This window comes from Artemia franciscana, chromosome 19, assembly GCF_032884065.1.
Source record: "Artemia franciscana chromosome 19, ASM3288406v1, whole genome shotgun sequence".
Lineage (NCBI taxonomy): Eukaryota > Metazoa > Arthropoda > Branchiopoda > Anostraca > Artemiidae > Artemia > Artemia franciscana.
In genome coordinates, this window is record NC_088881.1 from 4,456,323 (window position 1) to 4,471,254 (window position 14,932).

The 14,932-nt window shown below is 34.3% G+C and overlaps 1 protein-coding gene across 1 annotated transcript in view; it reads left to right on the forward strand.

The window, feature by feature from the left end:
- The first annotated feature begins 654 nt into the window (after positions 1–654).
- The window catches only part of LOC136039179 (ice nucleation protein InaA-like), a 35,198-nt gene continuing 20,920 nt past the window's right edge, over positions 655–14,932 (forward strand). Inside the window, exons 1-2 of the mRNA XM_065722700.1 lie at positions 655–687; positions 8,743–8,789. Coding sequence (XP_065578772.1) covers positions 8,750–8,789 — 40 coding nt within the window. The 5' untranslated portion in view covers positions 655–687; positions 8,743–8,749. The remainder of the gene's footprint in view (positions 688–8,742; positions 8,790–14,932) is intronic.

A 14,932-nucleotide genomic window follows, 5' to 3' on the forward strand; every position in this document is an offset into this window, starting at 1 on the left:
AATACCATTTCAATTATTTGAATAAAACTTATTTGGAATAAAAATTATTTGAATAAAACTCCGAATTTAATATATATATATATATATATATATATATATATATATATATATATATATATATATATATATATATATATATATATATATATATATGTCGACTAAATAAAGAATTAAGGCCGAATTTAAGGTCGAATTCTTAAAGTTCTGAAACTTCTTAAAGTTCAGTGCAAAGTTCTATGCGTTTAAAGTTTTGGTTTTTAAGACATACAAATTCTGACGGGAAAGCACAAAGTAAAATGTAGTAATAAGAAGAATCCAATGTCAATGATAAAATTGGCACAAGGTAGAGGTACCCTTTTTTCTATTATTTAGTGAAGGTTATAACAATAAACGATGAATACTTTTAGTAAGTAGCTATCGCTTTTTTCTTTCTTATTTAATTTGCAAGCTCAAGGAAGCATAAAGAGCTAAAATAGGCTTCATCTTTGAGTCTATCACTATTTGCTGCTCTGGGGAGATAGATAATAAGAAAATAAAATCATAATACCAAACAATGAAAAAATTTGATTATCATGTTCCATAAGACTGCTTTTTGCAGCAATGGAATTAAATATATAAAGTTAAGATACAGAGAGTGATGATATTGTAGTCGTGGTTCAGCTTTAGTTTACTGCTGACAAGAAAAGAGTAAGGATTTTCTTTTTTCTTTTTCTTTTTTTCACATCTTCCTCTTCTTCTTTTATTCTTCTTCTTCTTCTTCTGGTCCTGTAGGCAATAAATTTGATTAAAATTTGGCAAGCAGGTGCGTATGTGCACAACCCTTTCGGAAAGGTAGCCAATTTCCTCGCATATAACCAAATAAACCTTCAATAACACCACTACTTATAATAATAATAATAATATTATTATATAATAATATAATAATAATATAATTAATTATAATAATATAATTATTATATAATAATAACTTGCTGTAGCACCAGACCACTGTAGCCACAGGGCTATGCTCTTAGAATATAAGAATATTTATTCCTGGAAGTCCCAGCAATTATCACATTTAAACGTTATAATGATAAAAGAGTGCTGAAAATTTATAAAATATACTTAGTTAATATATAACAAAATATTTTGTTTTCAATAAAGCATAAATGACACTCTGGCTTTTAGAGATTTTAAGGGGGCGGTAGCCTTGCCTTTATTTGTGATTAAATAAAAAAAACTAGTTTTTTTAACTGAAAGTAAGGAGCGACATTAAAACTTAAAACGAACAGAAATTACTCCGTATATGAAATGGGTTGTCCCCTCCGCAATCCCTCGCTCTTAACGCTAAAGTTTTTAATTTTTTTCTAAGTAGAATTGTGGCAGAGTCAAACTTTAGCGTAAAGAGCAAGGGATTGCGGAGGGGACAACCCATTTCATATACGGAGTAATTTCTGTTCGTTTTAATTTTTAATGTCGCTCCTTACTTTCAATTAAAAAAAACTGTTTTTTTATTTAATTTCTGAACGTTTTTGAATTAATGCATGTTTGATTTTGGCTCTCCGGACATAAATTATTAAAATGAAATTTGCGTATTATTTTTTTTTTGGCTAAATGGCTTTCTCTTAGTTTTCATCAGAAGATTTTGAGAAATAAGGGGTGGGGAAGGAGGCCTAGTTGCCCTCCGATTTTTCGGTTACTTAAAAAGGAAACTAGAACTTTTAATTTTTAACGAACGTTTCTATTAGTAAAAAATATACGTAACTTAAGAATTAACTTACGTAACAAACTTTTTTATTCTTATATTTTTATTTTGTATATGAGGGGGTTGTCCCCTCGCTAAAACCTCGCTCTTTACACTAAATCTTAAGTTTTGTCCCAATTCTGTAAGAATGAACCCTGAATCAGAAAGGTCGTAGAATAAATAGTTAAAATACTAAAAATACTTTAGCATAAAGAGTGAGGTATTAATCTCCTCCTAAATACCTCGCTCTTTATGCTAAAGTATTTTTAGAACCCTTTTATGCATAATAATCTCTGTTCGTTTTAAGTTTTAATGCTACTCCTTACTTTCAATTGAAAAAACTTTTTGATGTTTATTTTTTCATTGATTTTTTTTATAGTAATGCTAGAAAATCCCGCGCCCTTTTCATTGAATTTCTCTTCCCCCATGGCATATTCCTCCAAGGAAAAATCCTCCCACATATCCCCCTCCCCTCAACCCCACACCCAAACCAAAAAATCCCCCTGAAGACGTCTGTACACTTCCCAATAACCATTACTGTATGTAAACACTGGTCAAATTTTTTAACTTGCAGCCCCTCCCCCAGGGACTGTGGGGGAGTAATTCATCCCCAAAGACATAGTTATTATAGTTTTTGACTATGCGGAACAAAATGGCAATCTCAAAATTTTGATCCGTTGACTTTGGGGGAAAAGGAGCGTGGGAGGGGGCCTAGGTGCCCTCCAATTTTTTGTTCACTTAAAAAGGACACTAGAACTTCTCATGTCCATTAGAATGAGTCCTCTTGCAACATTCTAGGACCACTTGGTCGATACGATGACCCCTGGGGAAAAAAAGACAAAAAAAAAAAGAACACGCACCCGTGATCTGTCTTCTGGCAAAAAATACGAAATTCCACACTTTTTTAGATAGGAGCTTGAAATCTTTGCTGTAGGGTTCTCTGATAAGCTGAATTCGATGGCGTGACTTCCTATTAACGATAGAATCGTTAAGATTCTATGACTTTTAGGGGGTGTTTCCCCCTACTTTCCAAAATAAGACAAATTTTCTCAGGCTTATAACTTTTGATGACAAAGACTAAATTTGATGAAACTTATACATTTAAAATCAGCATGAAAATTCGATTATTTTGATGTATCTTTTAGCATCAAAATTTCGTTTTTCAGAGTTTCGTTTACTATTGAGCCGCGTCACTCCTTACTACAGTTCGTTACCACGAACTGTTTGATAGTTTCCGCTCGCTTTAGATTTGACTTATTTATTTATTTTAATTTCTGTTAGTTTTAGAATTCATTTATTCATCCATAGTAATAAGTAGCTGTTATCTTTTTGTTTGATGTAACTATTCATTTTCGTTACTGATCGTTTTGGGTTTCGTTTATTCATTCCTAGTAATTTCTGCTTTTATTAGGGGCTATTCATTAGCCCATTGTATTATGATAGGAGTTACAGTTATTTTATTATAATATGAGCCAATTACGTCATTTGGACTTTACTAAAAACGCATTATATTGCAATTATTTTTATATGTACTACATAGAAAAATAAAAATAAAACTTACAGTGAAATTATATCTTGAATTGCTGAGTTTTCAACGATTAACATCATTATATCAAATATTCAGTATGTTGTTATTTGATCTTTCCAAGGACTGTTCAAGACACATAGGTTTTAATAAAACGCAGAAAACGCAATAAGCTTAAAACTTTTAGGGTTAGGGGAGGGAGAAAAAGGTGGTAGCCCCGTTTTTGTTGAAAAACCCCTACAAAGAGTAGTTTGTGGTGATTTTTGTCTGTCTTCAGCTGGACTTGAATATTCAACTTAATTTCAACTCGTTTTAAGATTTATTTATTCATTTACATTAATATTTGTTATCTGTGGGTTTCGTATGATTATATATTTAATTTCTGTTCGTTTTGGGTTTTATTCATTTTTTAAAAATAATTTCTGGTCGTTTTGAGTCTGATTTACAATAGGCATTTATATCTACTGGTTTTAAGTCTACCATGGCTCTTTACTTTTGTTTGAAAACCCTCTTTTACGGAAAGTTTTTTTTTTGTAATTAATACATGAAAAAGTTCTGTTCTGGGAAATGTCTTCTCTGAATTAATGAATTTTTAGCATCAAATTTTATTTTCTCATACATGATCCTAATAACCTTTTTAGTTAAAACATTTCTCCAAACCAGCCTTGGACAAAATTGGGCCAGGAACCAGTATTAACCAATGAATGAAGACCATCCCATTCTGGTCGAACTTCTGACAAAACGGGTTGAGTTAAAGATTGTCAGCTATACAGTTGAGTTCAGGAGGTCTGATTTGAATGGGAGTTTTAAATAAAAAAGGATTGAGTTAAATTATGGGGGGGAGCAATTTCCAGAATGGTGAGTTTAATGAAAGTGATATAAATAGGGTTAAGTTGCAGCTGAGTTGAGTTAAATGTTTATTGAGTTTAATGAAGGTTCAGAAGCATGGAGTAGATTTTAGGGGTTTGAGTTGCATAGGAGTTGATTTAAAATGGGGTTGAGTTGTTGCAATGGGTTGGATTGAAGGGGTGTTTAGGTAAATGGGGCTGAGTTTAACGGAAGTTGAATTATAAGGGGGATGAATTGCATGAGGCTAGAGCTAATTAGGGTTTGTTAAATCAGGGTTGAATTGCATCAATGACATTAGAATGATGGTTTACATAAAACAGGGTTGAGTTGAATGGAATTAAATTGTATGGGATTGAGTTTAATGGGTTGAGTTGAGTAAGATTGGTATGCATGGGTTTGATTTGAATGAGGGTGGATTTTAGTGAAGATTAAGTTGCATGGGGGTTGAGATGCATGAGTGTTGTGTGAAATGGGGTTGAGTTGGAATGGAACCTAAGCAGGTAAATCAAAGGATGAGAAGAGGTAACTGTACAAGTTTAAACCTTTACGTGGTAATTGCCCCGAGAAAATGAACAGGAAAATTTTGTCGTTACGCCCAATTACGGGGGTGCTAAGGTAGCTTTAGCCTGGTCACCACCAGCCCTTGGAGTGTCCCGCCTCTCTCTCTCCCCCTCTCTCTCTCTCTTTTTTTCTCAAGATTTTAAGTGTTAAGCTGGGTGTGAAAAAGCAGAATTGGTTTTATCCCCATAATGGCTTCTTTATTTATTTACGATTTCCCCGTGTATTTTTAACCAAAATTGTTAAAATCTAATTAGTTTTAGTTGCATAATACGGCTTATTCTGAGGGGTGAATTTGATTATTTTTTTGGATTTTATATTGTTAATGAATAGTGGCTGCCCAAAATTGTATTTATATGAAAGAGCTTCCCGTTAAACAATTTTTTTTATGTAGCTATTGTATCTCAAAACCGCTATGCTTTCATAACCAAATGATTGGGGCAACCTAAACCCTCTCCCTCCCCTCAATCCCGTTCTCAATTTTTATGGTTTTTAATTTTTTTTTTAATACAGATATCAGGATACTTGTATGTGAGTTGATGCGTAAAGGATGCGTGCGTACATGCATTTTGCCTACAGGATACGTGGGTGCACCAAGTTACGTGCATGCAACTCTTTTGAACAGGAAAATACATTAAAATTGAATAAAAATTGATAAAATTGATTACTTTTTTTATTATTATCCACAAAATGGTATGACCAGATATGTACGAAAAAACTTTTTTCTGTTGCTAATTGTAAAATAAATTATTATTTAATAATTTGAACCCATTTGAATGATTTTAACATTTCGGGAGGGGTGATGGTCCCATCCCTTTTACGTACGTGTCTAGTACGACATCGTTATTAATAATCGTAATTAATAATTAATTTATTAATAATTAAGCTTAGTGTATCCATAGATATAATTAACCTCTCGTGTTTAGCTTGAATTCTATTTCAGAAGAAACCCAGAAGGATTTAACTCATTTGAAAGGGCAATAGAAAAAAAAAATGAAATATTTATTTTATATGTACTTATTGCATAGTAAACAATTCTATATTTTCACATAATTTTCAAATTTAGGAAGGGGTTGCAATTTGTAAAAGCCTGCGATTGTTCCAATGGGCTAATCTGTAGATCTCTCATTTAGCACTTCTGTTATACTTTATAGGTAGGGTGCGCTCTCAAAGTAAACTAGACCTACATTGCCTGGGCAACGTGAAGTTTTGCGGCAACCTTTGTCCGGCTTTGCCGATTAAAGTGTTGCGAGAGCAACACTTTGGTTTTGTTTCTTCGCTATCGGTTAAATGCTGAAGTTGTCAAAACTATCAAAGCTTTCAAAACGGCATATTCAAAGAAGAACACAATCAGTAATCACATGATCAAATTCTTCAGCGTTGAAAAAACAACAGCAAAAGAATATCGGAAAAAGGGACTAAATTGAGTTTGCAGCCAGTTGAACTTTATCCTTTTCAATCGTAGACATCGTGACGGATGGAAACTTGGAACATTATCTTATATAATCTAGTTGGTATTATAAAGCTATCCGTAACTTTTCAGGATCAAATACCATACATGAGACTGTATTAATTATTTTGAAACTATCTCATTGTTTTACGTTATCGTTTGTACTCGTTGTGTAAACATTTAATTCTGTCAGATTTACAGAGATTGAATACAATGTGTACCAAACTGCACAAATTTCTAGCCCGAAGTGAACCGATTCTTATTTACAAGTCCCTTTCCCGTGATAGACGTTAACTTCACCGGAAACAAATAAATGGGTACAGCAACTAGTAGAAGTTGCAAATCCCTCATCGCTGAAGATGATTGTAGCCTAACAGCCGATTATTATTTACAAGTCCCCTACATGTCTTGAACTAAATTGATCTAACCATCAAATACAGCGAAAACAAATAATACGTACACCAACTAGCAAAAGTTGCAAACCCTTCATTGCCCAAGATGATTATGAGCTAACAGCGTACAACAGATTCTTATTTACAAGTTCCTTTCCCGTGATAGTCATCAAGTTTACCGGAAACAAATAAATGGATACACCAACTACCAAAAGTTGCAAACCCCTCATCTCTGAAGATGATTGTACCTAACAGCCGATTATTACTTACAAGTTCCCTACGTGTCTTACCACTGGAACCAAATTGGCTTAACCATCAAATACACCGAAAACAAATAATAGGTACACCAACTAGCAAAAGTGACAAACCTCTCATTGCCGAAGATGATTATGAGCTAACAGCCGACTGTTGCTTACATGTCCCCTACATGTCTCACAATTGGTATCGGCCTATTTTTGTTTTCTGTGTATACCTTGCTACTGAAGTTGTCAACCCTTTGAAACTTTCAAACTGGTAGATTTACAGGGATCGAATACAATGTGCACCAATTTCCACAAATTTCTAGCCTAAAGTGAACCGATTCTTACTTACAAGTCCATCTTCCGTGATAGACATCAGGTTCAACCGGAAACAAATAACGGGTACACCAACAGGCAAAAGTCACAAACCCCTCATCGTTGAAGAGGATTGTAACCTAACAGCCGATTATTACCTACTAGGCCCCTAAATGTCACTTTGCAGCCGGTTGAAATTTATCCTTTTCAATCGTAGACATCGTGACCGATGGAAACTTGGAACATTATCTTATATAATCTTGGTATTATAAAGCTATCCGTAACTTTTCAGGATCAAATACCATAGATGTGTACCAATTTGCACAAATTTGTAGCCCCTCATGAGCCTCCTCTAGCAACCGATTCTTACTTACAAGTCCCTCTCCCGTGATATACATCAAGTTTACCGGAAACAAATAATGGGTACACCAACTAGCAAAAGTTGCAAACCCCTCGTCGCTGAAGATCATTGTAGCGTAACAGCTGATTATTACTTACAACACCCCTACATGTCTCACAATCGGGAACCAAGTTGTTCTTACCATTAAATACACCAGAAACAGATAATAGGTACACCAATCAGCAAAAGTTGCAAACCCCTCATTGCCAAAGATGATTATAAGCTAATAATCGACTGTTGCTTGGAAGTCCCCTACATATCTCACAATTGGTATCGGCCTATTTTTGGTTCAAGTGTGTACCTTACCACTGAAGTTGTCAACCCCTTGAAACTTTCAAACTGGTGTATGTCATGAAGGAATTTTTGTAACAAGAAATGGATGACATATACTTTAATCAGCTTATCAAGGTCTATCGATTGTCATTGAAAAAAAATTCTATCTGTCTTAGTTCAAAAGTTGACTTTTTTGCCGGAGGCCAACTTTCTAACACCACCACTTAGAAAGGAGCAAAGGATAAGCTCTAATTTCTTTAGCAATGAGAGAACTTTTAAAGTTTAAGAGGTATATCTGATACCATTTCTCTATTGCAATCCTAAGTAGAAAAAAAAGAATGGTAAAGTCAGCTGAAATCACGAACAGAAATGGCTAGAAACAATAGATGGCAGCACTTTCGGACCCGTGGGAAAATCACACTTTTTTGTTTCTGTAAATTTTTCTATTTATCACTCAAAGAAGATATATTGGCTGTGGAGCCGGGGAACTACCGCATATATTTAACACTTATAGATTTTAGTCCATCTTCAATTTGAAACTGGTGCCTGCCTGCTTGCCTGCTAGAACGGAGCTTTCCACTCGAAAGCAGAAACATGGTTTGATGAAACGAAAGCTTGGCTGCACAACTTCAGATACTCCTCTCTGACATAGGCTATATAACTCCACTTCACTTCGCACACCATAGGCTCTGGCTCGAGGACAAGCAAAAACCATCCTTTTTGGCCCCAGGCAAGAGTTCTACGGAGCTTTCCAAAATGTAATGTCATATTCATCAATCCGGCCTGAGGTCCACACTTTCCGTAAGAACCGCACAGGTTAGACCCTTACCAGTTTCCAGGAATAAGCTGAGATTGGCGGCACAGGAAAAAAAAATAACAAAAAAACGGGACAGAACCAAAGTGTTGCTCTCGCAACACAATTAATGTAAATAATTATTTTCAAAAATACGCAATTTTCAACTTTTATGGTGGTAATAATGTTAATTCTAGTGACTAAAGTTTGTTGTTGTTTTTTCAGGTAGAAGATGCAGCCCCTTTATGTGCTATCAGTCATTTTCTTTAGTGGTAAGTTGTTATTAATTCATCCTCTTTTTTATTGGTTTGTAGTACTTGATGTGGATCAATTCAAACTAGACAGGGACACTGAAGGCCTTGGGATCCACGCCCTTCCTCCAACTCCTAAATTTTCCCAAATATCTGAGGACTTCTTATAGAAATTATAAAAAAAAATTCTTTTATAACCCCTACCCATCCAGTAAAAAAATCATGAGTGTGCCTGGTATTTTGTGGCCATTTAAATTTCATTTTTTTAAAAACATCAACATTAAAACATCAAAATTATCAGAGATTACGTCAAACCTCAAATTATTCTCAGAGCTCAATCGTTTACATTTTGATTTCAAACAGTTCGTGATAACGAACTGTAGTAAGGAGCGACCCAGCTCAATAGTAACCAAAACTCTAAAAAATGAAATTGTGATACCAATAGTTACATCAAAAGAATCGCATTTTAATGTTGATTTTAATATATAAGTTTCACCAAGATTAGTCTTACCTGTCAAAAGTTACGAGCCTGAGAAAATTTGCCTCATTTTAGAAAATAGGGGGAAATACCCCCTAAAAGTCATACGATCTTAACGAAAATCACACCATCAGATTCAGCGTATAAGAGAACCTTGATGTAGAAGTTTCAAGCCCCTATCTACAAAAATGTGGAATTTCGCATTTTTTGCCAAAAGACAAATCACGGATGCGTGTTTATTTTTTTTTTTTTTTTTTTTTTTTTTTTTTTTTTTTTTTTTCCAGGGGTGATCGTATCGACTCAGTGGTCCTAGAATGTCGCACAAGGGCTCATTCTAACGGAAATTAAAAGTTCTAGTGCCCTTTTTAAGTGACCAAAAAATTGGAGGGCACCTAGGCCCCCTCCCACGCTCATTTTTTCCCAAAATCACTGGATCAAAATTCTGAGATAGCCATTCTGTTTACCATAGTCGAAAAATTTAATAACTTTGTCTTTGGGGACGACTTACTCCCCCGCAGTCCCCGTGGGAGGGGCTTCAAGTTACAAACTTTGACCTGTGTTTATATATAGTAATGGTTACTGGGAAGTGTACAGACGTTTTCAGGGGGATTTTTTTGGTTGGGGGGGGAGAGTTGAGGGGGGTTTACGTGGGAGAAACTTTCCTTGGAGGAACATCTCATGGGGGAAGAGACTTTCAATGGAGGGGGTGCAGGATTTTTTAGCATTATTTAAAAAAACAATGAAAAAATAAATATGAAAAGTTTTTTCTACCCAAAGTGAGGAGCAGCATTAAAACTTAAAACGAACATAAATTATTACGCATATGAGGGGTTTACCTCCTCGTAATACCTTGCTCTTTACACTAAAGTATTTTTAGTAATTTCAGCTATTTATTCTACGGCCTTTCTGATTCAGGGGCCATTCTTAAGGAATTGGGACAAAATTTAAGCTTTAGTGTAAAGAGCGAGGTATCGACGAGGGGTGAGCTCCCTCATATACGCAATAAAAACATACCAATATAGAAATTCGCTACGTAAGTTAATTCGTAATTTACGTATATTTTCTACTTATGAAAACTTTCGTAAAAAATTAAAAGTTATAGTTGCCTTTTTAAGTAATCGAAAAATTGGAGGGCAGCTAGGCCTCCTATCTCGCTCCTCTTTTCTTAAAATCTTCCGATTAAAACTATGAAAAAGCCATTTAGCCCAAAAAAATTAATATGCAAATTTCTTTTAAATTATTTATGCAAAGATATCCAAGATCAAAATATGCATTAATTCAAAACCGTCCAGAAATTAAACAAAAAAAACAAGTTTTTTTTAAATGAAAATAAGGAGCGAAATTAAAACTTAAAACGAACAGAAATTACTCCGTATATGAAAGGGGCTTTTCCTCCACAACGCCCGCTCTTTACGCTAAAGTTTTTTACTGTTTTAAAATGTAGAGTTAAGAGAAAGGGTCAAACTTTAGCGTAAAAAGCGGGGTGTTGAGGAGGAAAAGCCCTTTCACATACGGAGTAATTTCTGTTCGTTTTAAGTTCTAATTTCGCTCCTTACTTTCATTTCAAAAAACTCGTTTTTTTGTTTAATTCCAAGTAGGGATGTCAGTACCCTTATTGGTGTAAGTACCTATCGAATTTTAGAAATGATTTAGAGCAGATATTTAGGTTGATATCTGATAACAATTCTCATTTAATTTACCACTTCAGTGAAAATTGTGCCGCTTCTTCAAAGGGAGGCCTAATCCGACCTTTGAGTCTATAATAAAGTGCTTAAAAGCTTGCCGTAGAATATTAAGAAGGGTTAAAACTAAAAAAAAAGTTTGTAAAACCCATTAATCCCATTTTGCAACAACAAAATATCAATATTGTGTTTTTACACAGAGGGCACAATATTCTGAGCATTATATGTATGACATAAGGGGTTGCCACCACGGTCAGTTCCAAAAGCGTTATAATTGCCCGAATTTGGGTTCTACAAAGCAATTATTTGGTGCTAAAATCAAGAAATTGACTGTAACTTATAGTACCCACTGTTGCGTCAGTCCCGACACGATTTTTTTCTGGCGGAGCAGACGTACGACAGAATCGGATGGAGGTTCACAAAGAAACACAGACTTTTGTGTCGCTGCGACAAACTCTAGAAGAATTCAAATCAAGTTCTCAAACTCGTGATCCATTGTAAAAACATTGTGGTCCTTGGAATATAATATGGGATGGCACCTAACAGCCAAAATTAGCTTTCCAATTAGCTCCATTACTTTGGTTATGGTTTATTTACTATTTTTTTTTTATCAAAGCAACGCATGTGATTTGCCGTATGAGTTGAAATTATTCAACGCATCCGACATTGCAGCAAAAGGGATTTTGCATCGTTTGTCCCATGATTTGTGTCATTTGTCGCATGTCGCAGGATTTTACTCGAAATAACAGTAGTGGGAACCAGGGGTAATAGTGCTAAAATAACACTTTTGTGCTACAGGTGGTAACCTGTACTGTGACATATAATACCTTTATTCATGAGCAGGTGTTATTTATGGCCCTACTCTTCAACATATGTGTTTGAGTTATTTGCTTTGAACTTCAAGGAGTTAAATAGTAAAAAAGTTGTATTTTTAAACTCTGAATGTGCTGATCTTGTATCAATCGACAAACCATTTTATATTACTTTGATGTTTAGTTTACTACTAATATTAATAACTTGCCACAGCACCAAGCCGTATGAGGCCAATACAGCTACGTACGCTATTCCTCTATCCCAGTTTATTCAAAGTCTCCCTCTTTACACCCTCCCAGAAAGTTCTTATTTTTCTTAAATCTTTCTTTATTGCATCCTCCCACCCAACGATGGACGGCCTGTTTTCCATTTAGCCTTAATCGGTCAGCCGAAAAGGACAACCTTCGGCAATCTATCATCCTTCTTCCGTAGAACGTGACCTAGTCATTTCAACCTTTCTCTCATTATGGCCCTAGAAAGCGGGATTGAACCACACTTTTTGTACAGCCTACTGTTTGAAATGCAGTCAGTAAGCCGGGTACCCAGAACAATCCATAGGCAATTTCCCTGGAAAACAACTAGCAAGTCTTCATCGCTTTTTGGAGCGCCCATGCTGCAGAATTGCTTCAGACATGTTTCAGAGTGTTTTGTTTAAATTAAACGAAATCATTTTTTAATGATGAAGTAAAGGAAGATTCTTAAAGTAAAACTCAACTTAAAGTAAACTTAAACTTAAAGTAAAAGCTCAAAGTAAAACTTAGTTATACACCTCTTGTCAGCATATAGATCCAGGAGGGAGGTGGCCCGTAATTACTCATTTTATATTGCAAAAGATACAGAAAGAGATACCATATTTCGTAGCATAATAAATATTGAAACTTTTCAAGCAAGATTCTATTTTACGAGCATGTAAGTCCCCTCCCCCCCCCCCATTGAATTATGTTTCAGGTCTTTATATATCTCCCCTGGAAAAGTTTTTACGGATACCTATGCAATAAATCAAATTTTTTAGATTCTTCGGCCCGATTGACAAGCATAAATTGAAACTGAATTATTTACCCCCCCCCCCCCAGTTGAAACCCCGTCAGTTGACGCCACGGGCTATTTTTGGAACCAGTCTAACTCGTTGCGACCACTTAATTATTTACAAAATTTCAATAGAAAACCAACTTAAAAATAAGAAGAAAAAAGATGGATTTTGCAATATGAATATATGCAATATGAATAGATTTTCCGATATGAATTGTCATCATATGAAAATCATAATTTTCATTTTTTTTTTTTTTTTTAAGAAAAAAACAAAAAATACTGCATAGCATCTTTTTCATCACATTCTTTCAGACAATTGCACAAATGCACAAAGATCAAATATTTCCCCCGATTGAAATATGTTTCAGGTCTTTATATATCTCTCCTGGAAAAGTTTTTACCGATACCTATACATTACAGTCAAATTTTTAGATTTTCCGGCCCGATTGACAAGCATAAATTGAAACTGAATTATTTACCCCCCCCCCCCCCAGTTGAAGCCACTGAATATTCTATGAATTTTGGAACCAGTCTAACTCGTTATGACCACTTAAAAAACCAACTTAAAAATGAGAAGAAAAAAGATGGATTTTCCGATATGAATTGTCATCATATGAAAATCATCATTTTTCACTTTTTTTTTTTTTTTTTTTTTGTTTAAGAAAAAAAATAAAAATATTGCATAGCATCTTTTTCATCACATTCTTTCAGACAATTGCACAGATGCACAAATACACAAAGATCAAATCTTCAACATCTTAATAAGGTAGAACACTCCTTTCAAACGACCTTAATCATTAGGAGCTTCTTTAAATTCTTTTTCTAATGCTGAGGACTTCTTGCTGGGTTTATGTCTTCTTTCATTTGGTTCCTATTGAACCAAACTGTCACTCGATGTAAATAAAACAGCCGTCTTAATTTATAAAATATGTTTTATTGCTTTATTATGTCTTGCTTTTCTATTCATAAATTGGTTCATTTTAAGAATATTTAAATATTTAAATATTAAATATTTAAGAGTTTAAATATTTAAAATTTAAATATTTAAGACTTTAAAATATCTAAAAAAAAATCAAACAAAATATTTTATTGGCCTTGTAATCTTAGTGGCACCCTACTTCTAGTATAATTTATCGGACTTGGTATTTTAAATAACTTTATCTTTTAATTTTAGTACCGTGGGAACGAACTTCCCCAGATGAAAAGAAAGACAGTTTTTAATCTTTTTCGCCCGACAGCTTTAACTTCATGTTATTGTATTCACTGTGGAAAATAAAACCATTAGGGTAAATAAAACCATTGGACGCCTCGGTATTTTTGATATAATTCGTTTGAAAAATAGTTTTTCCAAAATTTAGAACCTAAGGGAATCTTTGCAGTCGCAAACTATCTAAATCATTTTTACAGCAAAAATGGTGGTAGGCCAATTTTCAGAAAACAATATCGTACCATTTTCGACTAAAACATAAGAAATAAATGAATAAAAAAAATATACATGTATACACCTATTGTTCGTTTTGCGAGATTAGATTTAACTTGTCTTTATATTTTTTCACAGGTTCAGCTTACAGATAGGAGAGGTTCTAAGCTCCCGTCTTTTTTAACTCCGTTAAAACCTGCTTTAAGTATTGGCTCTAATTGGTTAGTCACACAAATTGTGCTTTTTGAGTGAAATAGAGCCCAACTGACCAAATTGCTCACAGTATACCTACAAGTGTGACTATAAGGTGGTTTGACCATCAGGAATAAAGACAACCAAAATTCTTTTTGGTGGCACATTTTTCCCCTTTTACTAGTACTGGGGGGGGGGAAGTTATAAATTAAAAATTCTACCCTATGCAAAATGTAACGTTCTTGAAAATTTACGAAAAAAGTGAGTTGTTTGAAGCTCATGTTGGAAAAATACATCTATAAAATTTTTAAGCATAGAAGAGCTAAAGTTAAGGGATTTTAAGTCCTAAGCCTACACCAACTAGCTTTTTTCTTAGTCTCGTTTTCTTTCACTATGCATTACATAGATGGAGAATTTAACAAGGAAAATTTAAAAGTGGCTGGTTGTCTGACGGCGCATATAATACATAAGAATAATAGTATGTACTATTTTTTGAAGGCCTGTTAATGATAAAAAATTTATGGGCTGTAAATTCTTAGTGCCGTCATAC